This window comes from Terrapene carolina, unplaced genomic scaffold (assembly GCF_002925995.2).
Source record: "Terrapene carolina triunguis isolate 2854851 unplaced genomic scaffold, T_m_triunguis-2.0 Scaffold192, whole genome shotgun sequence".
Taxonomy (NCBI): Eukaryota; Metazoa; Chordata; order Testudines; family Emydidae; genus Terrapene; species Terrapene triunguis.
The window spans coordinates 13341279-13367457 of record NW_020664543.1 but is presented as its reverse complement, the minus strand read 5'-3'; the positions used below and the strand labels follow the sequence as shown (position 1 = coordinate 13367457).

Genomic DNA, 26179 nt, shown 5'->3' with positions numbered 1-26179 from the left:
CGCCACGGCTCCGGCTAGGCTGCGGGGGCCCTCCCGGGGCGGGCTGGGAGAGTCACGCCTGGGCCAGCCCCCGAGCCGCTGACTCGCCCTGGCTGCGCGGCTCCTCCCCCGCGGCAGTGGCTGATCCCGGGCAGGACCCGCCAGCCCCTTTCAGGCCTGGGGGGGAGGGGCGGAATCACACGCATCCCCCCCCCCGCATCCCTTTCCCCCATTCCCCCAGCGTGCTCGCGCCCGCCGCCGTTCTGCGTGCTCGCGCCCGCCGTCTGCAGGGCTGGCCGGCCGGCTCGCGGGCTGGCTCGCTCCCGTCCCCCGCCGCTCGGAAGGAAGATGGTGGCGAGCGCCCGGGTGCAGAAGCTGGCCCGCCGCTACAAGCTGGCGATCGCCACCGCGCTGGCCATCCTGCTCGTCCAGGGCCTGGTGGTGTGGAGCTTCAGCAGCCTGGAGGAGGACGACCACGGCGAGGTAACGGGGGGGGGCTGGGCTCGGGCAGGGGATGGGGGCGACGCCTGGAGGAGCGGGGGTCGGGGCAGATATGGGGTGGGGGGGAATGTTGCTGTGCATCAGGGCCAGGGGGCGGGGGGTGACCGTGCATTGGGCACAGGGGTGGCTGCTGTGGGGGAGATGGTGCATTGGGACCTACGCTATCTGCTGGGGGAAGAGAGCACTCTAGGGTCGGGGTGGGTGAGTGGGGGGCTGCAGTTCATTAGGATCTAGGGCTGTCTGGCATGAGGGGATTGTGTCAGGCTGCGGGAGGTTGGGGGTTACAGTGCCGATGGTCTAGGTGGGTTAGACGTTACAGTGCGTTAGAATATGGGGGTGTCTGAGCTGGAAATGGCTAGTACCCCCCTGTATCCTAATACTTTGTGGCACAGTGCATCAGGGTCTGGGAGCTCTGATGAGGGGGGTTGACCATGCATTAGGATCTGGGTGACTAATATGGAAACTTGCTTTAGTGCATGAGGTCTGGGGGGGGCTTAGATGGGGTGCTGCTGCTGTGTATTAGGATCTGACGGTGTGATATGGGGGGAGGGGTGCTCTAGTGAATTAGGATAAGTGGGTGGGGACCTGGCTTGGGGTGGGTAGTACTGGGAGTCTGGCGTGGGGGGGGGGTGTTAGGGTGCAATAGGATCTGGGGGACGTTACAGTAAGTTAAGACTCAGGTCTGATCCAGAGAAATATTACCATATATTATGATATAGAGGATCAGATGTAGTGCGACTGTCAGAACTCCGAGTTCTGGTGTAAGACCAGGGTTGTTAATATACCCTTAGTTGGAATCTTACATTTTCCAAGCAAAGGGGACGTTCACCATGAATCTTGTTCTGAGAGGCTCATCTGGGGAGGAATATTAGTATGCATCATGATGGCATCATAATACCTTGCAGTTATATGTTGCCTTTCATCTGAGACGTTCAAAGTGCTTTATGAAGCCAAGTAAGCTTCCTCCTCCCCTTTTTACATATGGGGACACTGAGGCAAGGACAGGTGAAGTGGTTTGCCCAAGGTCGCGTGCTGAGCTGGCGGGGAATAGAAGCCAGTTCTCTGGACCAGACTGTCTCATCTTCACATGAAGGCTTTGACCTCTGGGTCACTCATTCAGATGGGTCTATTTATTACAAGCGTATGGAGTGTATCTCTCTATATCTGGTCAAACCCAGATCAGGGCAGTTGTGACTAAATCCCATTTCTGTCAGACAGCTGTGATTGAGTTGATGGTCTCAGTGTAGTTTCTCACAGACAAGTGTCTGCCTGACAGCTGAGCCCCTCACGGGCCATCTCATTTGAGAGGCCTAGAACTGTATGGGTCACCAGCCTCTTCCCCCTTTAGATCTAAGGCTGAACCATATCTGGGTCAACGGGAGAAAGTGCTTGTACTTGTACTTGCTGTCTGTTGTGTTCCTATTTTGCAGCTGATTAGAAGTTGTCTGTCCATCCAACACCTTTTACAAATACTAAATTCACTGTGGGGAGGACCCATCTACTGTGATTCAGTGGTAAAATCTGGGATGGGGGAGATTTGAGGGAGGACAGGCTGAAGAACCGTATAGTGCCCCAAGGATGAAGGGTGTGAGCTGGGGAACATGGGTGTATACTGCTGTTGTTTTACAGCAAACAGCATTCTGGAGTTAGCAGAAATTTAAAAAGTTGTTATCTGGGGTACGTCTACACTTACCTCCGGGTCCGGCGGCAGGCAATCGATCTTCTGGGATCGATTTATCGCGTCTTGTCTAGACGCGATAAATCGATCCCGGAAGTGCTCGCCGTCGACGCCGGTACTCCAGCTCGGCGAGAGGAGTACGCGGCATCGACGGGGGAGCCTTCCTGCCGCGTCTGGACCCGCGATAAGTTCGGACTAAGGTACTTCGAATTCAGCTACGTTAATAACGTAGCTGAATTTGCGTACCTTAGTCCGAAGTGGGGGGTTAGTGTAGACCAGGCCCTGGGGGGCACTAGGATTCCACCTTTTCTTTAGGGAATGGATTTTGTGCCTTTTCTGGTGCTTTGTGGAGGGGAAGTATTCCAGGATTCCACAGTTTTTCATGGGACTAGCAAAGACCTGGTCAGCTGTCCTTGGGCACTTGGCAGAGATGCAGAAATAGTTGCCGGATCTGGAATGGTACATGAGAGATACATGGAGCCAAGTGGTTTTGGACACTAGGCATGGCTTACAATTGTCACACTCCCAGCAGTCTAACTTCCAGCCATGTGTGCCCTGTTGTGAGTGATGCTGGTTGATTTGATGGGTGAGTGGACAGGAAGTGAGACCCCTTCATGTGCTGCGCCTACCATGCATTATTGTCTCCATGTGCCAGAAAACCAAGTGGCTTCTGGAGCCTTATGGCCAGAAAGACTTAATTGAAGCTATGGAATAAATGTTAGTATCATGAGAGATTCTTCTTTCACTAAGACATTGGGAGCCTTGCGAGGCGGGGAGGTGGAGAGATTGGCACAGAATTGGGAGCCAGGAATTCCTGAGCTGCAGATTTGGCTCTGCCACTTTCTCTCTTCTCAACTAGCTGATGTTTGTAAAGCACTCTGAGAACTCCCTAGTGTTAATATAGCCTGTGTCTGTCTATCCTGTGCCTTCCTCCAGAAAGAAATGTTTAGTCTCCATTCCTTCCAGAAGCCGGATTCCTGGACATTCTTTCCAAAATTCAGACTGGGAAATTGGCAGGTTTTGCTGATGCCCCAGGTCATCTTGTCTGGAAATGTGAGGTGTGGTTGGCTCATTGGTCTGGTGTTATGGACATTAGGGGACAGGTGATCTAGTTCAGAGGAAGCAAAAGCCATCCTGAACCTTTGCTCAAAACCTGAAGCAGGTTCCGGGGAAGTTCAGTTAACTTTTCTTAAAAAATAGCTTTTCGTTTTCACACACCTCTGCACTTCCTGACCGTGGCTGGCACTGGAGGAGCCAGAATACCAGAGTATTTCTGGCAAAGCTGGAAGCAACAGAAATCTTCCAGGAGATCCCGTGCTCCTAAGATTACCAGCCAATTTTGCAGACCTGAAGGGCTTGGAGAGTATGGGTCCTTCTAGTTGTTTAATCAATTAGAACCTTTTCATTCTCCCAGTCACTAATGAATGTTCTGTCCCAGTTTTGCTGGCCCTGCCCACATCTGCCAGTTGTAGTTTGCTTTGGAGACTCGAAGGCAGACACTAGTCCTTAAAATGCCATGGAGCATCTGGAGCTTTTAGTCACTCAAGTCAGCCTTGTCCTTTCCCTCAGGGGTCATTGCATTCAGCTGGGGCTTCTGCAGAAGGCGGCAAGGACTGGTCTGCTGCTGTTTATTGCAGCCGCAAATCTCGGACTGTTTGCAGCCTAAGCCCGAACGTGAACCAGTGTCTCCCAAAATGAGTCCGAGTTTACCCACTGTGCCATCTAGCTGCTCTCAAAGCAGTTGCTTATAGCTGTGGTTGGTCTGGCAGGAAGCTTCCCTTGATGTCTGTTTCCTCTCTCCTTTCTTCCCAGCTCTTTTTGTTCTGTTTTTCAGAGAAGGTGTCACACAGATAACAAGAAGACTCTAAATACGGAACATGGGGGAGGCCTCAGCCAGAGACTCAATACGCAAACAAGCTCGCTGGCTTTCCAGTAGGGCCGTCTTTACAGCTCGCTGACGGGTGCAGGTGTGGGTGGCTGTGTAAGGAAAAGGGAAGGCGAGCAGCCCAGCCAAGACATTCCCATAAAGCGTTTGCCCAGGGAGAGAAATAGCCCTAACCTCAAAGTCACTTGCCCAAATGAGCCAAGGCCGTGGCTGTCCACTAGCTTCTGCTGGGGAGAACAAGAGGGCCGCGGCTCTTGTTGCTGATCCCAGGGATGCACTGTCAGCCAAGAGCTACAGCATAATCACTCGGTGTTCAGTTCCTGTCTACGTCCAAAGCAACTGATAAAGCACAGCCCCCTAGTATGAAGGCCCCACATCACCCAGGGAGCCAGCAGACCCCTTCCCAGGGCTTTGTTCCCACTCTGGCTAGATGGCAGCTGCACTTACTGTCTCGCTCACCTTTTCCAATCAGACCCAGAGTAAGGTTTTGTCATTGTTGCCCACCCTGAAATTGCAGCGCTCATGGAAGGTGCTGGGTTGACCGCTGTGGGCACTGAGGGGCTCTATGCACAGAGCAGGTACTGTACAGCACTGAAAGCAGCAGTGACAGCTTCCTCCAGGCCCCCTTGCCTGCATTTCTCAACCGGGGGTAGAAACAACTGTACATTGAAAAGTTAGCTCAGCCTCCATAGCACGTGCAGTCCTTGGTTTCTATGCAGGGCCTAGCCACAAAGGATTGCAGAGATGACTGTCGTGATGTGGGTATCTGTCTGTTAGGAACTAGGCCAAGACCAACTCCTTTCACATGGGCCACTGAACAGCCTGGGCTACTTACAAACGAGAGGTTTAGAGATGAAAAGCTCTGTACTCTGTTCCCATTCCCTGGAAAGCTCCACTGAGTATCTAACCCACTCAAGTATGTATCCTTCTATGGGCATCACGCAGCTCTCTGGATTATTATATTTACTTGGGATTCCTCCAAATTGCAGTGCAGATGCAGCTGAAGTATCACTCTTAAAGTCACAGTCTGCCCTTGGACGCACATACACATTTCCCGTACAGTTAACAGGGGACTGTGTGCATACAGGTCGACGGCAGGGTGGCCCCTTTAGGAGAGTTCAGGCTTGAATGTGTGGAAGGCTTGGGTAAGCCACAGACTATCCTTGTAAATGCGGAGGAGGAAATGTGATTTGGGAAAGGTCCATTATGTCTGATTCATTTATTTAATCTTCCCTCTTGGCTTGATAATCCTCAATCCAAACGGATCTAGGCTCTGACTAAACAAGGTGTTTGTCTCACACCCAGCGCGGTGAGATCAGGAAAAAACTCCCTCTAAAATGTCCTTCTCTGTCAGTGCACCTACAACAATCACACCGATCTTCTCCAAAGAGCTTGCTTTTAAAGAGACACAGCTGAGCCCATTTTAGGCATAAGATTTAGGGGTTCAGAGCTGCATACATTAATGGGAATTGGGTTTTCAGATGCCCTTGATAGCTTTGAAAAACGTCAGTGTAGGATTTTAGTTCTGTAGTGGGGAAAAAAAAAACCCTCCCTCCCGCCTTTGTGTTTAATTCTTTCCCTGTAGTGGCTGCAACCCAAATGCAACAACATCACAGGAGGCTTAGAAAGCAAAATGGACCCGTCCTGTTTTCGTTGCCCAAACTGAAGGGAACGCACCAAATAAAATAAAAACAAACAGTCGGCATCAGTGGTGAAAAGTAAATTAAATTTGAAAGCAAACATTGCTTTAAACCATAGTGATGTTCGTAATCCAGGGGAGGAGATGTGTTTACAAATGGTTTTCCAAGCTGACCATTTTCCTCCAAGTCTCAGAATGCAAAAGACCTTTTCTAGGAATATTTCTGCGTCAGCAGCTGTCATCCCTTCTCATGACAAATTTGTGAATGACCTGAAGAAATGCGGAGCAGAATTGAATTGCTCCCCTGCTCTGACCATATGCAAATTGTTCAGCCTCCAGAACCCACAAGCTGTGGAACAGATGAGGAACGTGGGTCTTGTGCAGGTTCTGGAATCTGGGGAGTTATCAGAGCAGGTGTGCCCAGCTAGTAAAAGTCTTCTGTGATGGATCTCCAATCCTCATCCAATATTAGCTTGCCTCAGGGGGGGGTACGTATTTCAAAGCAGGCAGGCTCAGAAGCAGGAGAGGCAGAAGTCAGTTGTGCTACTGATATAAGGACTTCTGAAGAGCTGTAATTATCTTGTTATATTCCAGTAGTGTCTAGAGGCCTCAACTGAGATCAGGGCCCCGTTGTGCCAGGTGCTGTACGTACACACACAGTAAGAGACAATCCCAGCCCCAAAGATCTTATAATGCAAATAGGCTAGACAGACAAAGGGGAACAGAGTGATTATCCCTTTTCCTGTTCCCCCAGGAACAGAGGATGATCAGAAGGGAATGGGACAAGGAAAAATCAATCCTTTAAAGTACCAAGTTGAAACAAGATATTTATTTCCTTAGTCATTTCGCCACTGCAGTATCTTTTTGTCGCTCTGGAGGAGGGGAGGGGAGTCTCTTGTGGGCAGTTTCCATGCCGCTCTGGATTTTGTAGGTGTTATGTAGATACCTTGGCGAGGGATGTGCTAGAACCGTGCCTGAGACTGTCCCTTTGTCAGCCTTGCGTCGTACTGGTCTGGCTGGTATGGCGGGTCGTGATGTACTACAGCACCAAGCGCTCTGCTCCTTTATGTGCTGTGAGGCTCGCGGGTGTGTTGATGAGAAGGCAGTCTAGATCCAGAAGGTGGGGGAGATCATAGGGAAATGACCTCCTGGCAGGGTACAGGAATTGTGTGCCTGGTGGAGATGGGGGGGGGGGGGGCATAGACAAGGAGCTCATTCTGGGAACTGTGCAAAAGTTCTGCAGAAGTTTTAAATACAGTTGAGTGACATGACTGGAGTAATCTCCTTTTCACTTCCTGGCTGGGGTGGAAGGATCGCTTCAGTATGGTGCGGTATTTAGGGACTATTGGGTTCATTAACTGGCCCCTCAAGGAAGGAGAGGGGCATTTCTTCTTATTCCTGCTATTGGGAAGGAGAGCGGGACACACTCTGTCAGCCGTGGGCCAGACCACAGGCTCCTGGGAGGGATGAATCCGTCTGTAACTATGTGGTGGCATTTCATGAGCTCTGTGCTGACAGCACAGGAGGAGGAGAGGAAGAAATAGACTCAGCAACATCTCCCCTCCTGGCTGTGTCACTGGAGCTCTGGTGTGCATGGTATGAAAAACAGCTCCATCCTGAAGGACATAATCAGTCGGAAGGTGATACTCAGGGCCCGGGTGTGGGAGAGTGAAGGGAGTGTGCCTGGGAACAGAGATGTTTCCACAGATGCTGCTGGGAGCTCAGATCTCCGAGTAAACAGAATGACTTTGCTCCTCATGCCTTGAAGGGGAAAAGGAAAATTAGAGCCAGTCTGGGCAAGAAGTTCTGAAACCTGCCTTGCACACATTCCTCTGCCTTACCCTCATCCCAGCCAGTTCCAGGTGCGTCTCCTTCCCTGCTTGCTGGGTGCCAACGCTTTCTCTGGCCTCCTGGAAGCAATCCGGCCTGAGCGCCAGCTCTAGAATGTGGACCACATTTGTTCTTCACTTGTCAGTCACCTCCCGGACACTCTGCTCCTGTGACTCTTGCGCAGAGAAAACAGGTTTTTAACTCTCCGAACAGATGGTCCTGCGTGGTGACTAATGAAGTGTTATCTCTGCCCGTTCTGGGCTCTCCGCGATGCATGCTTGGAGTGGGAGATGGGGAAGTTTTAAACCTTGTCGTGCTCATCTTGCTGAAAGAGCTCTGCTGACAGATGCATGTTAGAACTGACCAGTTGGTCAGCGCCTCTGATCTTTCACTAGCCGTGTGATCCCTGCGTGGCTGGGGAGCAGTCTCGCTCACAGAGCTGGTTAGTGAAACAAAGTGGTTTGTTGATACAAGTGAGACCGTGGGGCTTTACTTCTGCTGACGTAGGAACTGACGTTTGCACAGCCAGGTCTTGGAAGCTGCTTGGGTTTCCAAGTCCCCATCCTTATGCCCCCTGATCTGCCTTGGGCTGGCCCTTCCTAGCGGACTATGCCGAGTAAGGAAGCTGTTGAAGGACACTGCTTGCATGAAGTAATTTGTTCCATCTCTCACCCTGGTGATGAACCAATGCATTGGCTTGGCAATGCTCTTCCTGCATATCAGCGTGCAACACGCCCTATGACTGTAGCTGCCCCACTGCATTCTGGGTCTCCTGTCCTGTAGCACCTGTCCTGTAGCACCTAGCTCTGTGGGTGGGAGAGGCAGCGTTGGGGTAACTTTCAAATACAAAGCAGTGCCTTGTGGGGTCACACCGGGACTGGCGGAACTGGGGTAGCTGCAGCACTTCAGGCTGCCTGTCCATGCCCTCATCGGCCAGGCCTGAGCTCATGACCTTACTCTGAGTTGTAATCAATACTTGTCAAATGCTGAGGCAGCTGCCGTTGTGGGTGGAGCTGAGGCATTGTCCAGGCACTGCAGAGTCAGCGTGTTCCAGCCAAAAGGCTTCAGCAAAGCTCACTGGCCTACGGTAGCCAAGGAAAGTGTGTCCAGTTGTGACTCCCCTAGCACAGCAGAGCTCGATGGTGGAGCCTGAGGAGGTCACTGATTCACTTGCTCTCTCTCGCTGTGACACCGGCAGTCCATCATTTCCCTGGCACAGGAAGTGTTGCTAACAGACGTGTTTCCCCCGTCCGCATCCTGCACCGACATCCCTTTGCCTGGCCCCACGCCTGGCCCCCAGCCTTCAAATGCTGTACAGCCTCTTGAGACCTGACGGCTCCTGCAGTATCCTGCTGCTTTAGCATTCACCTGGGAATGGCCCTGCTGGATCTACTCTGGTGGCCTGTCTCTGACAGTGGCTAATACTGTAAAGCAGAGAGGCTGCCGTGGTTCTGGCTTCCCAGCCCTGACGCCTTATCCCCTGGTCTTCCCATCAAACTTCACTGCCTCCAGGAGCGATACCCTCCTCTCCCCAAGGCTAAATCGTGTCTGCTAATCAGCCAGCGTGGCAGAAATAACTCTGCGTAATTAACATCGCCCTTTACTCATCAGCTTGGCTCCTTGGGAGAGTTTGCTCTGGGGATTTTCAAAGCAGCTGGAGATCCCAGCTTACAAACGAGGAACTGAGGTTAAAGCACATGGGTTCTAATCCAGCATGGACACGCTGTGTGACCTTAGACACAGAGATCAAGTAATTGGCCCTCTAGCCCATTGGTAAAATAACCCTTTGACAGGGCTTTGTACCTGGACATCTCCAAGGCCACGCTACACATTAGTATTATCTGCATGGAGACTCAGACTTTAAGGTCAGAAGGGACCATCATGATCATCTAGTGTGACCTGCACATCACAAGCCACAGAACCTCACCCACCCACTCCTGTAATAGACCCCTAACCTCTTGCGAAGTTACTAAAGTCCCCAAATCATGATTTAAAGACTTCAAGTTACAGAGAATCCACCATTTACTCCAGTTCAAACCAGCAAGTGACCATGCCCCATGCTGCAGAGAATGGCAGAGACCCTGAGAGATTTTCGCCCTGGGGGAAGATTTCTATGGTGATCAGTTAGACTCTGAGCATGTAGGCGAAAGCCACCATTCGGACACCTGGGAAAGAATTCTCTATAGTAGCTCAGAGCCCTCCCCATCCAGTGTCCCATCTCCGGCTGCTGGAGCTAGCAGTCACAGATGGGCCATATGCCATTGTAGACAGTCTTATGATACCATCCTCTCCATAAACGTATCCATCTCAGTCTTGAAACAAGGTCGGCTTTTTGCCCTTCTACTCCGCTGGGCAGGCTGTTCCAGAACTTCACTCTTCTGATGGTTAGAAACATTCATCTAATTTCATGTAAGAGATGAGGAAACTGAGGCACAGTAAGAGTTGACTTGCCTGAGGCTCCCCTGGAAGTCATGGCAGTGTTAGTTAGGAACAAAATCCATGCCTGCTGGCTCTGAGCTCTGCACGCCAACTCTGAGACCACGATGTATTTATAGTGTGTCCACCACAGCAGTTCCTGCATGCCTGCTTTCCCTAGTCCCGTCTTCCTTCTGACGGGATTGTGGGGGATGGTTAATGTCTGTACAGCACATGGAAAATGCAATTGCTATTTATGTGCAACGCTGTGGTAGTGCTCAGAGGGGAAGGGTGGGCTTGTGGTTTTGCACTCGACTGGGACCTGAGAGATCTGGGTTGTGTTCCCGATTCTGCCACAGGCTCCCTGTGTGATTTGGCCGAGCCTCCATTCCCTGCCTGTGCAGTGGGGAGGATAATACTTTCTTTGGCTAGCTGGATTGTAAGCTCTTGAGGGCCGGGACCATCTCTTGCTGGGGCCAGGTCTACACGACACACTTACTTCGGTATAACTGCGTTGCTCAGGGGTGTGAAAAATCCACACCCCTGAGTGACGTAGTTATACCGACCTTAACCGCCCGTGTCGGCAGGAGAGCTTCTCCCGACGACACAGCTGTGGTGGAGTTACTAACAGGAGAGCAATCTCTCGTCAGCTTAGAGCGTCTTCACCAGAAGTGCTGCAGCGATGCCAATGCACGTTTGTGGTGTGGGCCTGCCCTGAGAGTGTGTGCAGCACCTTGCATGATGGGGTCCTCTAGGGGTATGTCTACACAGCACTGTAAACCAGCTCTATGGGACCCGCCCTTGTTACGTTGGTGCTTCCAAGCCCATGCTTGAGCATCCACACGGTGTTGTACACCTGGGCTACCAGTTGTGGGACCCCGGGCCTTACAGCCTTGCTAAAGCATCCACGCTGCACTACACAGACGTTCTGACTCGGGCGTGCAGTTGGAGCTGCGTCCATGCTGCAAAATGACAGGGCTTGGACCCAGGTCTCAGTGCCACTCCCCTGGGTGGGTCCTAGGACCAGGTCCTGAGGACTTGCTGATCTGAGTCAAACTGATTTGTATGTGGACCGTAGGGGGATTCAGGCTCAAATGTGAATCTGAGTAGACTCAGTGTAGACCTACCCTCGTGTTCCCTCATAATTATAACAGCGAGAGCAGGAGATTGGGTGTTGGGGCTCTGGAGTTCTGTTCCCTGTTCTGCACTGACTTGCTTTGTGACCTCAGGCCAGTCACTTATCCTTTTTGGACTTGGCTGTACTAGAGCTTTATCTCAAGGTCAAGATTGTCTCTCTCTTTCCACCCCCCTCCCCCCCACACACACAACACAAACGTCCCTCAGCTGTGTGGGGCTGATGGCAGAAGTCAGTGTAGCGGTGCCTCAGTTTCCCTGTGTGTTAGTGGGGCTGGACAGTGTTCACCCCGCTTGCAGAGGGGTGAGATAAGCATGTGTCTGCAGCATATGCTGGGGTGGAAGGCTCTGTAGCCGGATGAGCTGCTGCTAACAATAAGGAAGCTGTTGCAAGAGATGTGGTGATACCCAAGTTAACATTTTCCCTCTGTTTTGTGTCCGATCAAACTTGGAAAAGGGACGGCAAAAAAAGGCCAGGCTGCCCGAAAACAGCGAAGGCTCCAAAGATTCGGACAGCTCAGCTGGTCGCCGGGGGAGCGCGAGCCGGAAGCATGGGCGGTGGAAGGGCCGCCCGGAAAGCCCTGGAGTGCTGGTGGCCAAGGTGGTGAGAGCCGTCACCGCAAAACACAAACCTGGGCGAAGGCTCCCCGCAGCCCGGGACGACTCGAGCAGGAGGAACCGGACAGAGCTGCGTGGGGATGCCCAGCTGGCCGTCTTCCAGCACGGCGACACGGGCAGCGTGGAGGGGGCTCCCCAGCCCACTGAGAACAGCTTCGCCCCCAAGTGTGAAATCACGGGCAAAGACGCCCTCTCGGCGCTAGCGAGAGCCAGCACCAAGCAGTGCCAGCAGGAGATCGCCAACGTGGTGTGTCTGCACCAGGCAGGGAATCTGATGCCCCGCTCTGTGCCCCGGCACTGCCAGCTGTCAGGTGAGTCTCTCCAAGATTGCCATTGAGCATCAGCAGAGCCCCCAAAGGTAATCCCTTGGCATCGGAAAGATGCCCTGTTAGTGGGCCGCAGCCTGTCGTCCAACCCTAATCTGGGGTGGGGCAAATGTCCTGCCCCATTACCCTGTCTCCGCAACCCCTGACCTGTGACTAATACCTGCAGAGGTAATCCAATCAAAGCCATGCCAACCTAGTCGCCTAAGGAATCTCCCTCCTAAACGAGGCTACTTTGTCTGGGTGGGTTCACTCACTACAAAGGAAAATCACAAATGCAGCCCACCGTGTTTTTGCCTTGTGCCCCTCCACCCCCCCTGTTAATGGAGAAGATTGTCCCGTGGAGGTTACACATCCCAGCAGGCCGTGTTATACTTATTCAGCATCCTGGCCACATTGGATGTTAGCACTGAGAGTCCTTGCAGCCCAGTGGAGATGGGGGTGATTGCAGTCTGCTCTCCTGGCAGATCAGGTGTGTCTCTGGGGCCCGTGGCAAGGTGAATGTGCAGCCCTAGGTTGGGAAGACGCTAACAGCGGGGCTGGGCAGTAAGGGGACTGTGTACTCTGCAGTAAGAGAACAGCTGGCAGAGGGGTCTTGAGCGATGGCCGCTTCCCTCCCCCAGCGAGCGGGTGAGCTGAGCCCAGCTGCTGGCTCAATGAGCATCTGCTCTCTGTCCCCGCAGGGAAAGTCAGCCCTGTGATCCAGTGGGACGAGAGCAAGACGCACCAGGCCTCCGTGAGCAAGCCGGTGCGGATTGCGTACATGCTGGTTGTTCATGGGAGGGCCATCCGCCAGCTGAAGCGGCTCATCAAGGCTGTGTACCACCAGCAGCACTTCTTCTACATCCACGTCGACAAGGTAGGAGATGGGGGGGAGGGAGGGGTGGTTCGCAGAAGGTCACACTGCAGTGTGGGGTGGAGGCGCGCGGGTTTAGTAGCTGTGCAGGCGGTGGAGGATGTGCCAGAGGTTGGTAGGAAGCAATTGTAACGACACCCCTGCTTGGATTGTCTGCAGGGACTGAACCTTGGACCTTGGGCTCTGAAAGCATCCGCCCCTACTGCTGGAGTTAAGGATCAGGTCCGCTAGCTAGGGAGCAGAACAGACTTGGCTAAGCCTCTGTACATAGTCTAGCCAATAGAGGAGGACAAAGAGCCCCACTGAATTAGCAGGGGTCACACAAGGCGCCCCCAGGAGCACTCGTGCTGCGGAGACATCCGTGGGTGAGCGGGCACCACGGCAGGGGTGAGTGAGGGTAGCACATGGGTGGCAGGGCAAAGAACGCTAGCTGGAGGGGAACATTGGTGCAGGAGGGGGTGGGGAAGACGGGGCCCTGGGGTGGACACAGAAGGCATTTGTGCTGAGTGGGGACGGGAGGAAGGAAGGGGCCCGAGGGCCTTGTCTGCAGGGCACGGTGCCCTGGACCTTACAGGAGAGGGAGGCCTGGCCATGTTCTCTTGCTCCTGATCACTTGTAAAGCAGACTCTTGTGGGCAGATCCATGGCAGGCCCCTGGCTGGCTGGAGGAACCAGCTCAGCAAAACAGCAGTGTAAGAACAACCCGTGATGCAAATGAAGATCGGAATGAAGCGTGTCACCTGGGACCGGGGCTCTCAGACTCCTAGCACAGAGCAGGTCTGAACAGAGAGAGTGCCACGCAGGCCCCGCCTCCGCTCCTAACACCCCATGGGACTACGCTCCTAACACCCCATGGGACTACGATAGCTCCCCTGGGAAATGAATTCATGGGAAATGTTCCTTGATCTGTCCTATCCCGTCTGCCCCGGACACTGGGATCCATTCCTCTCCCCCTATTTGCACTGGGGGCTGGATCCATTCCTCCCCCTGTGTTCCCCCCCATCTGTGCCAGGGGGCTGGATCCATTTCTCCCCCATCCCCCTGTGTTTTCCCCCCATCCGCCCTGGGGTGCTGGGATCCATTTCTCCCCCATCCACCTGTGGTTCCCCCCCTCTGCCTTGGGGTGCTGGGATCTATTTCCCTGTCCTTCCTGCCTGCCTTGGGAAGGCAGTGATCTGTTCCCTGCCTCTCTCACAGCTGACCCTCCATGCTCTGCTCCCCTCCCACAGATCTGGCTACCTGTCCTCACCAAACTCCCCTCCGGTGTCCTGTCAGCTTGGAGGTTTCTGCTCCTACAGGGAACATTCCACCCCGCCCTCCCCAGTGAGCCAGTGACAGGCTCCCCTCCCCAAATCTCTCTGCTCTCCTGCAGAGATGGGACCAGGCCTGGGGCTGGAGAAAAGCTGAACTGCTCCATCCCCCAGTCCCACGCTGCTCATGGAGCTCCATGGAGAAGGAGCTGACTGAGGGACTCTCCCCCTCCCCCATCCGGGAGAGGAAATGAGCATTTTCTCCCTCTGGTTCCTCTCCCCAGCCCTGGCAAAGTCCAATCAACATGCAAAACACTGGGCCAGAGGTGAAACACCTCCCCCGCCCTCCCATCCCTCATAAACCACAAATGAGCCGAGCGGCTCAGCTCTTAGCACTGAGATGGGAGGCAAGAACTCCTGGGGCTGCAGGGGGGTTATTGCTGCCCCCCCGCCCAGGGAGCATGGAGAGGCTGACTTGACCATTGTTCCCATCCTTTCTGGGCGACCCCAGCGGGCTGTCAGACCTGTCCTAGCCTCCCAGTCCGTTGTCTGTGCCCTAAGTCCAAGCTCCACCACGAGACTTCTCCAAGCCCTGGTCCTGCTTCTGATCATGGGGCTGAGGTTTGGAGCTGCCGATTAGAGCGTGCCCAGGGGAGTAGGAGGCAGGGCTCAGTGGCCCAGCAGGGTCCAGCACAGAGACTCGTCATGAAGGCAGGCTGGGGGGCCCATGGTACCAGCCATAAGAGCCTGAAGTACCAAGCAGGCAAAATTGGTCTAATGGTCAGAGCAGGAGTCAGGATTCCTGAGTTCTATTCCTGCCTCTGCTGCTGGTTTGCTGTGAGACCTCGGGCAAGTCTTAGTCTCGGTGTGCCTCGGTTTCCCCATCTGTACAATGGGGCAGTAATACCCGTTTTGGTGAGGCGCTCGGATTCTCAGAAGCTCTGAGCAGCTCTGGTGGAAGTCAGCGGGAGCTTTAGGCGCTCAGCACCTCAGCGTTTCAGGCCCCGCATAGCTAGGCGGTACAGTGCAGTGTCCCAGCGTTGCTGGTTTCCTATTGCTGGGTTTCAGTGCTCTAGAAAGCCCAGTTCCTGAGCTGCAGCCTCTGCCCTTGCAGCGCTCCAACTACCTGCACCGCGAGGCCCTGGAGCTGGCCCAGCACTACCCCAACATCCGGGTCACGCCCTGGCGCATGGTCACCATCTGGGGCGGCGCCAGCTTGCTGAAGATGTACCTGCGCAGCATGAAGGACCTGCTGGAGATCACGGACTGGCCCTGGGACTATTTCATCAACCTGAGCGCCACTGACTACCCGACCAGGTCAGCAGGGGGAAGGGAAGGTTCCTGGGCTCGGGGGAAGAGAGCTAGGAGGGAAGGAGCCGCTTGCTGACGTAGCACCATGGAGCAGGAGCTGGGATCTCAGCACCCTCTCTGGTCTCTCCCCCCGGAAGACACTGGAGATCCCCACTGCTGCATGGGAGTGGAGGGGGCAAGGAGGAGAGAGCTAAGGGGCAACGAGGGGTGGAAATGGAACCCACGTGCCCGAGAAGGGGATTGGGGAGCCCTGTCTGCACTGACCCCGCAAGCTAGTGAATGAGAAGCCGTGTGGGGTGTGGGAGGGGGGCAGTTCAGCTTTGCTCCAGCCCCAGGCCTGGTCCCATCTCTGCAGGAGAGCAGAGGGTCTGGCTGGGAGGGCGGTACCTTTGCTGGGAGTCTCGAGTGTGAATCAGTTTATCCTGCTCTGTCCCTCGCCCTATGAGTGAAACACCCCCACCCCACCCCTGCTCGCCCTCATTAGGCGCCAGGCAGCGGAGCAGGCGGATTTGCACCTCGCCAGCCCTGCGATAAGGTTTTGCATCTGTGCCCGTCAGCCAGCTTTGTGGCTCTGCAAATTGCAGCCTCACCGTGTAAGCCTTTAGCCCTGGCAGCTGCGGCTCCCGCTCCAGCGCTGCTAACGCACTCTTGTTCGTATCCCTGCTCCCTACAGGACCAATGAAGAACTGGTGATGTTCCTGACCAAATACCGAGATAAGAACTTCCTGAAGTCTCACGGCCGAGACAACGCCAGGTAACCCGGGTGTGGGGGCAGAGCGGCGCTTGGCACCGGGGTCGGGATAGAGATCAGCAGGGGGGTGAACTCCGAGAAGAAGCGGGCTCTAGGGCAATTATACCAAGCAGCTGAAAGAACAAGTCCTGCCTCCATACGTCCCTGTAACAGCGGCACAAACAATGAGCCAGGTCAGCCACCGTGTAAATCCACGTTGGCTGTAATGGAGCTCCCCTGAGTCAGGCCAGCCGAGGATCTGCCCTTGACCTTGTCACCGCACACTGGGAAGTGCCCCCGCTCCTGTTAGCGAGGTGACCTCTCGGCAGTCGGGAATATGTGTTCCTCTAGAGACCACACGCTGTTGACCCCGCCCCGTCCCTACGCAGGTTCATTAAGAAGCAGGGCCTGGACCGCCTCTTCCACGAGTGCGACTCCCACATGTGGCGGCTGGGCGAGCGGCAGATCCCGGAGGGCATCGTGGTGGACGGCGGCTCGGACTGGTTCGCGCTGACGCGGAGCTTTGTGGAGTACGTGGTCTACACGGAGGACCAGCTGGTGGCCCAGCTGCGGCAGTTCTACACCTACACGCTTCTGCCAGCCGAGGTGGGTGGGCGGGGAGGTTCCCCGGGGCGGAGGGCTCAGAGCTGGCTTCACAGGAGTCTCTCCCGTTTTGAATCATGTTCCTCCTTTTGGGAACATTATCCTGCCTTGGGGCCCGATCCTGTGCTCATTGACGTCGAAGCTCCCAGCGGCTTTGATGGCAGCAGGATAAAGCCCTTTAATTGCTTCCCATTAACATCCTGCCATTGGAAGATCATTTGAGTGTGAACAAAACTCTCTGTCTGTCTGTCTGTGTCTGGAAGAGGGGCGTGGAGCAGGGTGTGTGGTGGGCACGGGGGGTGGAAGTTGAAGAGACCCAGCCAAGTACAGCTGGAAATCTCCTGCATTCCCCCGTTGCTAAGCTCCCCCGTGGTGCACTGGGCCCTGGCGGAAGTGACATAGGTCCCCAGCCCTCTGGCTCTTCCTGGCGGCAGGCAGGGCAGGCTCCACAGCCGACCCATCTCGGTTACCTGTGTTAGGTGCCTCCAGCCCCTGCTCAGCGGCTCTCCTGGCGCTGAGGATCTTGATGCCTTTTCGCACAGCAGCTTGAATGCGGAGCCGCCCCGGCCAGACCAGAGACCGTGTCGCTGCCTTCGGGAGGGTTCACGTTTCTCTCTCCTAACAACGTCTCAGAAGCAACAAGCTACCCCCAGAGCCGCAGCTGCTTTGTGTTTTGGTTTTCCTGCCTGCCCGCACCACGCGCAAAGCCTGGGCCCCAGCTCTGCCTTTCCCTGTTCCACCAGCCCCAGGACTAAATTCTTGAGGTTTACTGGAATTCAGCTCCGCTGGCTCTTCTGGAGCTTGGCTGGCTCCGCAGGGCGAACGGGAGCCAAGGCTTGTGTGCGTCAGTGAAGCACCATACAGGGTCCGATTCCCCAGGCCCCGCACCTGTGCAGCCGTCGAGACCTGTGCAAAGAGCGCGTGAAGTGCTGCCCTTCTGCCTTGGTAGCACTTCCCTCCCCTTTGCACGGCTACCCGTGGCTGCACGGCATGTGGGGCAGGGGAGAGTCAGACCCACAGCAAGCAGACATGCTGAATAAGAAAGTGCCTTTGTTTTTTCCAGTCCCTTTTTAAACTTTAGCCACCTTGCGTGATACGAGACCCCCGGATACGAGCCGCTGGAGGGGCGTGATGGTCTGGTTCGGGGGAGCGTGCTGGGAATGTATGTAGAGTGAGTGTGGAACCGCCCACCCCCCGGATCCGTTATGGGAGGGAGCCAGCTAGGAATCCCAGGGGTTTGCAGACAGGAAATATTAGGGGCTTTTGTCCCATTTAAACCCATTTAAACAGCTGATGCCTGAAGTCTCCTCCTGCTGGGAGGAGGCACAATGGGGTGGGCTGGAGGTGTATGTGGGGGGGGGAAACTAGCAGTGATCTCCATCATCCGGGCTTGCTGCATCTCTGGTGGTTTTTGCCCTTTTCTCTGCCTGTGTGCAGTCCTTTTTCCACACCGTCCTGGAGAACAGCCATGCCTGCGAGACTCTCGTCGACAACAACCTCCGGGTGACAAACTGGAACCGCAAGCTGGGCTGTAAGTGCCAATATAAACACATAGTCGACTGGTGTGGGTGCTCCCCAAATGACTTCAAACCCCAGGACTTCCTGCGGCTACAGGTGAAAATGACACTCTCCCTCCCGTCTGCTTCTCTCCTTTCTCTCCCCAACACACCCTCTTTCTTTAGTCCTACAAGCAGTTCCCTTCCCTTTCCTCCCCTCTCCTCTCCAACAGATCTCATGCTCAGGCAGCAGCTCATCTTTCCTTCCCCCACAGGCTTTGGTTAAGCAAAAAAAAATCTTTTAAAACCTTAATTGCTCTTAGGAGAAATTTTATTCAATGTGGTGCTGATCTGTCTCCTTTGCAAACGTGAGGCTGACCAAGGCAAGTCAGAGATCTTCTGAAGACATGCACGCAGTCGTCCCAAATGCAGTTAATCTCTGCTAATTGGCTCTGTGCTATGGAAGGTCCTGATCCGGCCATCTGAGCCATGCACGCAGAATTTTGCACCCAGGCAGAGCCCCATTAGGGCTCCGAGGGAAGTTCACCTGTGGACTCCTAAGTGATGGAAATAAGGCCTGTTAGTAACAGGCTTCTCCGGGAGATACCATCAAGTTGCAATATTTCTGGAAAACAAACTGATCTGCCTTATGAGCAGCGTTTTCATTGATGAAAATTCTTCCCACTGTAATCAATCTAATTCATGATTGAGGCCGTTGGCCCTTTGCCTTTCTCTTGGCTTGCACAGTAGAAATAGACTGGCTGCATTTGCTGCTCTAGTCAATTTCTCTGCTGCTCTAGCCATTGCCAACGGTGTCAGGAACGCCTGTCTCTTTTCAGCAACTCTCCAGACCCACGTTCTTTGCCAGGAAGTTTGAGTCGACGGTGAACCAGGAAGTTCTGGAGATCTTGGACTCTCACCTCTACGGTAACTACCCGCCCAACACGCCAGCCCTCAAGGCCTATTGGGAGAACGTCTATGACCGTGTGGACGGGCTGAGCGGGCTCAGTGATCTCATCCTGACTGTGTACACATCCTTCTCCAGGCTAGGGCTGCAGAAAGTGACCTCATCCCAGACGCAGAAGGCAGAGAAACTCTGCAGGTAGGAGACCCTGAGATCCCGGATCTGGGCTCTGAGCAGTAGGGCCACCTCAGCACTCTGGGATTGTGAGCATGCCAATGGTCTCTTCTCTCTAGATTTGAGCCCCATGGCTTCCCATCCAGTGTGCACCTGTATTTCTACGACGACCGTTTCCAGGGTTACTTGGTGATGCAGGAGGTGCAGAACTCTGGGACGGGGCAGGTGGAGTCTCTGGAGATGTGGATGATGCCGCGAGGGGCCCTGAAGCTGGCAGGTCACGGAGGACAAACTAACCGGCTACAGAACCTGGAGGTAGGACAGCTACACGCTCCCCTCTCCAGCCTTGGTCATCCCTCTCCCTTCCATAGCCACCAAACCCTCCAGCTCCCTGGTTCTCCCTTGCACTAACTTTGCCCACCTTAAATTTATCTTAATGTTTAAACCAAGATTGGATGTTTTTTCAAAAAGTTCTGCCCTAGGGATTATTCAGGGGCGTTCCCTGGCCCGTGTTATACGGGAGGCCAGACTAGATGATGACAGTGGACCCTTCTGGCCTTGGAATGTGTATCTGTTAACAAGTGGGGCAGGGGATCAACTGGAGATGGCCTCTTTATAAAGTCATAAGCTCTGATCTGGTAGTGTCTCGCTGGAAGGGAATGAAGGAGAAAGACGCCAGGGAGTGGGAAACGGCTGCTTGGGCAGCAGCGGGGTCTGAAGCCCCCTGGGGAAGGGGCTGGAGCTATCGCTGCCCAGCTTTGTGAGTTTGTAGCTGATTGGCAGCTTTGTTGCAGTGTCTAATGCACCTGTATGTCTATGGCCACAGCTCCTCTAAGGCAGGCAGGGAGCATGGATGGGACAGCACGGTGCAGGGGTAGGTGTGGGTTTCCTGTTGGGGGCTCTACCAGAGCAGAAGGGAGGGCGCAGGAGAATGGGACGTGGCACCTGAAACCCATTGGCAGTGCTGTCCCACGGTCATGCTCTCCAGCAAGGGAAATGCCCTGGGGTGGGGTGGCTGAGGCAACACACCCTATTTAATAAGGGGCTGGGCTGGCAGCTGCAACTGCTAGGAGTTTGGCTTCTTTCTCTGAATATTCGAGCTCCTTCCGGCGTCTGTGGCCCAGCCCAGGCTGGCGGGGGAGAGACTGTGTTGCCTTCTCCTGCTAGGCCGATGGAACATGTTCTCTGGAGTGTGATGTAAGAACAGAGGTGGCCGGTGCCTCCTCACGCGTTGGCTGACTGTGGCCTGGTGCCACCCCATCCTGACTTCACTCTCCTTTTCTCCCCTTGCAGGTGGGCACGGAGTGGGATCCCAAGGAGAGGATCTTCCGGAATTTCGGGGGCCTGATTGGGCCTTTCGACGAGCCAGTGGCCATGCAGAGATGGTCCCGGGGGCCTAACCTCACCGCCACCGTGGTTTGGATCGACCCCACCTACGTCATCGCCACGTCCTACGACATCACCGTGGACGCGGAAGCGGAGTTCACACAGTACAAGCCCCCTCTCAACCGGCCCCTGCGCCCCGGGGTCTGGACCGTCCGCCTCCTCCAGTTCTGGGAGCCCCTCGGAGAGAACCAGTTCCTGGTGGTGCCACAGACCTTCAACCACAACCAACCTGTTGGGAAAGGTAAGGGGAGTGGCTGCCTCCTGCTGGACACCACCTACACCTAGTCAGCCCAGCCCAGCCCAGGCTTCCTCCGGCTGCTCCGCCTACAGCAGGGAGGGAGGCTCTGTCTCCGTGGCCTGTGGGACCCTTGGACTCTGCTGAGACTGGCAACAAAATGGGATCAGTTGTACCTAGTGGCTTTTCCTTGACCACTGAAAACCACCAAACCTGTTCCACACAGGCCACCAAGCAGCCATTGGTGGGCTGATCTTAGGGCTTGGTCTACACGGCGAGTCACTGCACGGCAAGCCACGGTGTGAATCTACAGCACGCCAGCTTGCCACACACGAACGTCCCATGTGGACGCTGCTACAGTGCAGTGAAAGCCCCGGAGGGCGGGTCGGGGTGCTGCAGGGTACTCCGGACCTGTCACTGCACTGCCCACCTGGGACGTTACTGCGCGGCAAACTGGCGTGCTGTAGAGTCACACCCTGGCTTGCCGCGCAGTAACTCGCTGTATAGATGTGATCTGAGCCCATGACCTTGTGACAGAGCCTTCGCCACCTGTCACTGGGGAAATCTCGAGCCATACTCTCGGCTGCTGCAAATGGGAGAGACCCCCCTCTGCATCCATTTAGGCCAGGTTTGGCCCTGAGAATCCACGTTGGCATGAGCTAGCTTTAGATGTGCAGCTAGGGCTGCCCAGGAAATTGTCCATCCCAACCGAAAATGTCGTTTTTGTGAAATGTTCTTACCTGGGAAATGTTTGGTTTATGTGGGGGGCAAACCTCCCCCTGCTTCCCCCGTCCTGACCAGCTCTCCACACAACCATGGCCCAGCCAGTTGTTGAGGAAATGGCCAACTGCAAATGCGGGCCAGAGAACTCTGCCATGTGACCCGTGGCTTCCTGTCACTGTTAATGTGGGGCATCAGCCCATGGAGACTACAGGTCCCAGCATGCCGTGCTCCATCTTGTTCTGAGCATCCTGGCCTATTCTTTCTCCCTATTTCTCCCCCCCCCCCCCCCCGTGATCTGTCCTTGTGTGTCCGGCGGGGGGTGGTCTCTCCTCCAGTTGGGTGTGGCATGTTAAGGGATCGTCTGGTGAGTGCCTCTCCACCGTGTTCAAGGGGCATGGTGGGAGGTTTGGGGACTGTGTCCGCCTGTCTCTCAATCACCTCTCCCTCTGTGTTTTGCCCAGATGACAGCAGCTGGTTACATGGGGGTCCCCCCCGCAATGAGTATATGGAACAAAGCTTCCAGGGGCTGGGTGGGATTTTGAACCTGCCGCGCTCGGATGAGGTGGAGAAGGAGGCCCTGCGGAACGCGCAGCTGATGGGCAAGGCCCTGGAGGACTGGACGGACAGCAGCATCGGCAGCTTCTGGTCGGTGGCGGATCTCTGCGTGAGCAGCCCCTCCAGCTGCTCCTCCCTGGATACGTGCAGCAAAACCTCCTGGAGTTCGCTTTCCCCAGACCCCAAATCAGAACTGGGGACCATCAAACCTGACGGGCGACTGAGGTAGCAGGGGCAACCTGAGGCAGAGAAAACGGAACAAGGGAGCGTCCCCCACAGCGAACGTGAGGGGGGGAAGCGCACGTGCCCCCAGGGGGGATTCTCTTGTCTGTCATCCCGTGAAATGGCACCTTATTCACTCGGGGAAGAGAGAGAGGAACCTTCAGGCGGCGGAAAAACTTTCCCGTTTCATTTTGGGAGGAGGTGCTGGAACAGGAGTCCCACCCACCTCTCCCAGGAATGGGCACTGAGTGGCTGGAGAGAGCATGCGGAAGCGCCCGTCATCAGGGCACATGGAGGGCGCTGGCAGATGGGAGGAGCGGCGTATTTATTGAATCCGTGCAGGTGTGACTCAGGTGTTGGGGGGGAACCCGGCTGATCTGTCAGTTCTGGGTTACCCCGGCACAACCCCTGCCCTGCCCCTCCCCGTCCGTGGCTGAATCTCTGTGGGATCAGGACTCTTGCTGCTGATCTTCCACATTCCTGAGCGATTGCTGGCAGAGGACTCTGGGGACAAGGGTCTATGGGGGGCACCAGAGGCAGGGGCTGTCCTGCCCGTGTCCTTGGAGAAGCTGCTGCTGGCTTGATGCCTGCATCTCATCCCCGTCCACCCTATCCCCTTAGTTTGTATTTTTATAAATATATAGATAAATATATATGAAGCAAAGTGCAATAGAGACACAGGCCCTCGTTGGCCAGGGAATCTGTGACTCCTCTCCCCTTCGCTGTAATGTACTTTGTTCTCTTGGTGGCTCGGGGGGGAGGGGGTTGAGTATTTCATTTCCTTGTGGTGGCTGCTGGGAATCAAACCTTGCTGTCCCTGGGTGAGGTCGGTTCCCCTCCTGCTCGCCAGGGGGCGCTGCGTCAGGCGGGTTCTCTGTAGCAGCCGAGTGCCCAGGCTTCCTGGAGCGGGGCTGCCAACTGTGCCAAACGTTCACACCTGCTGGTGTTTCTCGTGCGACGGCTGGAGCTTGGGAAGGGGGAAGCGAAGCCCCCGGGCTCACCCAGGTCACTCCTCTGGTGGCTGAAGTCTGAGAGGTCCCCATTGACTCCACTGGCTTAGAGGGAGGCCCAGCAGGGGCTGCTTGGGTGGATGAATTAACCCTCCCACCCCTATAAAGTGTCTGCCCTGCCCCAGACGGGTGTTCAGTGCTGTATCCAGTTAGCCCACTCGCTGGGCAGGGTGTGAATTTCCCTCCCCTGGGTTGGCAGAAACCCACAGCCTCTCCCCATACCTGCCGTGGCTTCCACCGCGAAGAGCCAAGGCTTAGGCCAGCTTTGCCCAACCCCCTCCCTCCCGTTCGAGCCTGACTAAAGCAGAGCGCTACTTCCCCCTCTTCCATGGAGTCTAGAGCCCAATCTTCAGAAGCTGCCCAGACACTATGGGGATGGGGGCCTCATAAGCTCCCTACGTGACAACATCCTCCAAGGCCTGGGGGGTGGGGCGCGTAGGATCCTCCCCCCACAACGTTCACACCACGTTCAAGACCCCCTTTTGTTCGGTTCCTAACCCTGGGCTGATCTCAGCGGGTGGGTCCCAAACGCCGAGACCCCGCTTGAATTCGCCCAGTTGAATGGTGGTGACGGGAGCTGGGGTAAGATGAATTCTCTGCCCTAGGGGTGAGCCTCTGTGTGCCATATTATACTGCAGAGGGAATGCACAAACTGACTCTTGAGTCGGGATATTGCCCCTGCAAAGAAGCTGGGGAGCTGGACGCTGTTCAGTGGGAATGAGCCCATTTTTCGAAGTTCTGACCCAGCTACGAACTTACCCAGCATTCAGGAATGTTCTGCTGGGGGGTGTCAATGTGACCCATTCTAGGGCAAGAGCTCACAGGCGTTTCTGGATCAGAGGGGCTGATCTGGGTTCATCTCTGGTTTTAACTTGATCATCTCCCCATCTCTGGTTTAAGTAGGGGGAAGGTGCTGAAGGGAATGTGTTGTAAGATAAGTTCCTTCTCTAGCCAAATGGGCCTCGCCAGACCCACAGCGGTCAGAGACCTCCATACCTCTCTGGCAGATGATCCCAGTGAAGACAGACGACGCGTGTGCCTATGCCCCACCGCCTCCGTCTCCTCACTTTTAGCTGGGCACGTGAGGCAGTAACACTAGGGCTGGGAAGGGACTCTGCCTAGAACGTGTTCTGTGTTCACAAGTAAACCTGGTGGTTGGAAATAAGTGGGAGAAACTATGCAGGGCTTGGCCCCTGTTCCAAAGAGGTAACGCCGAAAGCTTTGTGTCAGAAGCATTATGTAAAGTTGTCTTAAATATGCAACACCACCACAAATATAGCTGTATCTCTATGGCACTGTGCGTCAGTTCTTCCCGCGCATCCTGGAAATGCCGCCGGGGTTCCTATGGAGATGCGATCCAGAGCCAGATCAGCTGGCCCCATCCATCCTGCCTGTCCTGGGGAACCCCTTGAGGAACTGACACTCACTTCCTCTGTTTCAGTCCCTTTTTTTAAACATCTGCTCACTCTCTTGACCGGGGCTGTAGGGGGCCACAGAAGAAAATGAAAGTCTGGAACAGCTTTGCACAGCAGCCTCCGTTAACACCTTCCTCAAAGACTGGAAACTCACTGAGTGTTATTTAGGGAGTTTCAGCATCCATCAGTCACCCATTTCAGGAAGCCTCGTTCTGTAGCTCTCCCTGCTACCCACCCGCTGCTCTTTGCCTCTGGTTTTGGGTTTTTTTTTTTATTTTTTTATTACGGTTTTGTTCCCTGGGCAACTGCTGCTTCTGCGTCCAGCCCTTGCTTGAGGCCCGACTTGAACCCAAGAGGCAAGCTGCATGTGGGGTTGGGAGCTTTGGAAGCGGTGGGATAAGAATTGCTGGCCCAGAATGCCTCTGGGGGAGAGGTGGAGATTTTATGCCATGCAGTGTTTCCCCACTGCCATTTGCTCCCTAATAATAAGATTCGGTGGTGACAGGCGCTACATATTCATAAAGTTGAGGATCTTTGGCAGGATCTTGGTAGCGTTGGGTTCTATTCTGCGCCATACACGGACTCCTTGGGGCCTTGTACAGGTCATTTCACACGTTAGTGACTCAGTTTCCCCTAGCGTAGAGTGGCAATAATGCTCCTGACAATATTTCACTTGCAAGTGTGGAGTGAGGCTTGATTCCTGAATGTTTGTCAGCAGGTGGAACTTGTCCAAGGGAAGTGCTGGCTCCTATTAATACATTCATATCCCCTTTTAGCCACCCTGTGTGTTGCTACACCCAAGGGTGCATAGAGCTGGCTGCCTGCCTGAACTGTGCCAGAACCGTCTTTTAATGAGTCTGAGGAGAGCTGATAGAGGAAATGCTCCATGGTTTCAAAGCATTCAGGAACCAGACTGTGTAACAGCACCACAGAGACCATTCCCATTTAATGGGTAAATAACACCAGATGCATTAAACAAAAGCTGCTTCTGTGTTTTTCCCACGTATTTGCTTGATCTTCGGTGCGTAGCTACAGCCAAACCTACTCTGCCCCAGCATATCCTTGTGTTCCTTCCTGGTTTTGAATGGGAACTAGTTCAAGAGTGTGGTCCTTTAAATGTGCTGCCCACGTTCACTCTGGCTAAGATGTGAAGGAAGTTTCTTGGGTGGATTTAAAAGCCGGCTGGGGTGGATTTTCTCTGCCAGGGCTGTGACTTCGTTTTTATTATTTGTGTTACAGCAGCACCAAGTGGCCTTAACTGAGATCAGAGCCCCAGTGTGTCAAGTGCTTTAGTGTGGGTTTGTACAA

The 26179-nt window shown here is 54.7% G+C and overlaps 1 protein-coding gene across 1 annotated transcript; it reads left to right on the top strand.

Moving 5' to 3' along the window:
• The first annotated feature begins 316 nt into the window (after nucleotides 1-316).
• Nucleotides 317-24717, top strand: XYLT2 (xylosyltransferase 2). Its single transcript, XM_024204093.2, has 11 exons — nucleotides 317-462; nucleotides 11519-11990; nucleotides 12686-12861; nucleotides 15222-15424; nucleotides 16092-16172; nucleotides 16538-16754; nucleotides 18189-18365; nucleotides 19087-19349; nucleotides 19445-19640; nucleotides 20619-20952; nucleotides 22131-24717. The coding sequence occupies exons 1-11, from the start codon at nucleotides 328-330 to the stop codon at nucleotides 22451-22453; spliced, it is 2577 nt and encodes an 858-aa protein (XP_024059861.1). The 5' UTR covers nucleotides 317-327; the 3' UTR covers nucleotides 22454-24717.
• The last annotated feature ends 1462 nt before the right edge of the window (nucleotides 24718-26179 follow it).

What these genes read in the sequence shown, in the direction of transcription:
- XYLT2 (XM_024204093.2), top strand. Translation starts at nt 328, where the DNA reads ATGGTGGCGAGCGCCCGGGTGCAGAAGCTGGCCCGCCGCTACAAGCTG. An exon ending in CCGGCACTGCCAGCTGTCAG is followed by an intron (nt 11,991 to 12,685) that starts GTGAGTCTCTCC and finishes CTGTCCCCGCAG; the next exon opens with GGAAAGTCAGCCCTGTGATC. An exon ending in GCCACTGACTACCCGACCAG is followed by an intron (nt 15,425 to 16,091) that starts GTCAGCAGGGGG and finishes TGCTCCCTACAG; the next exon opens with GACCAATGAAGAACTGGTGA.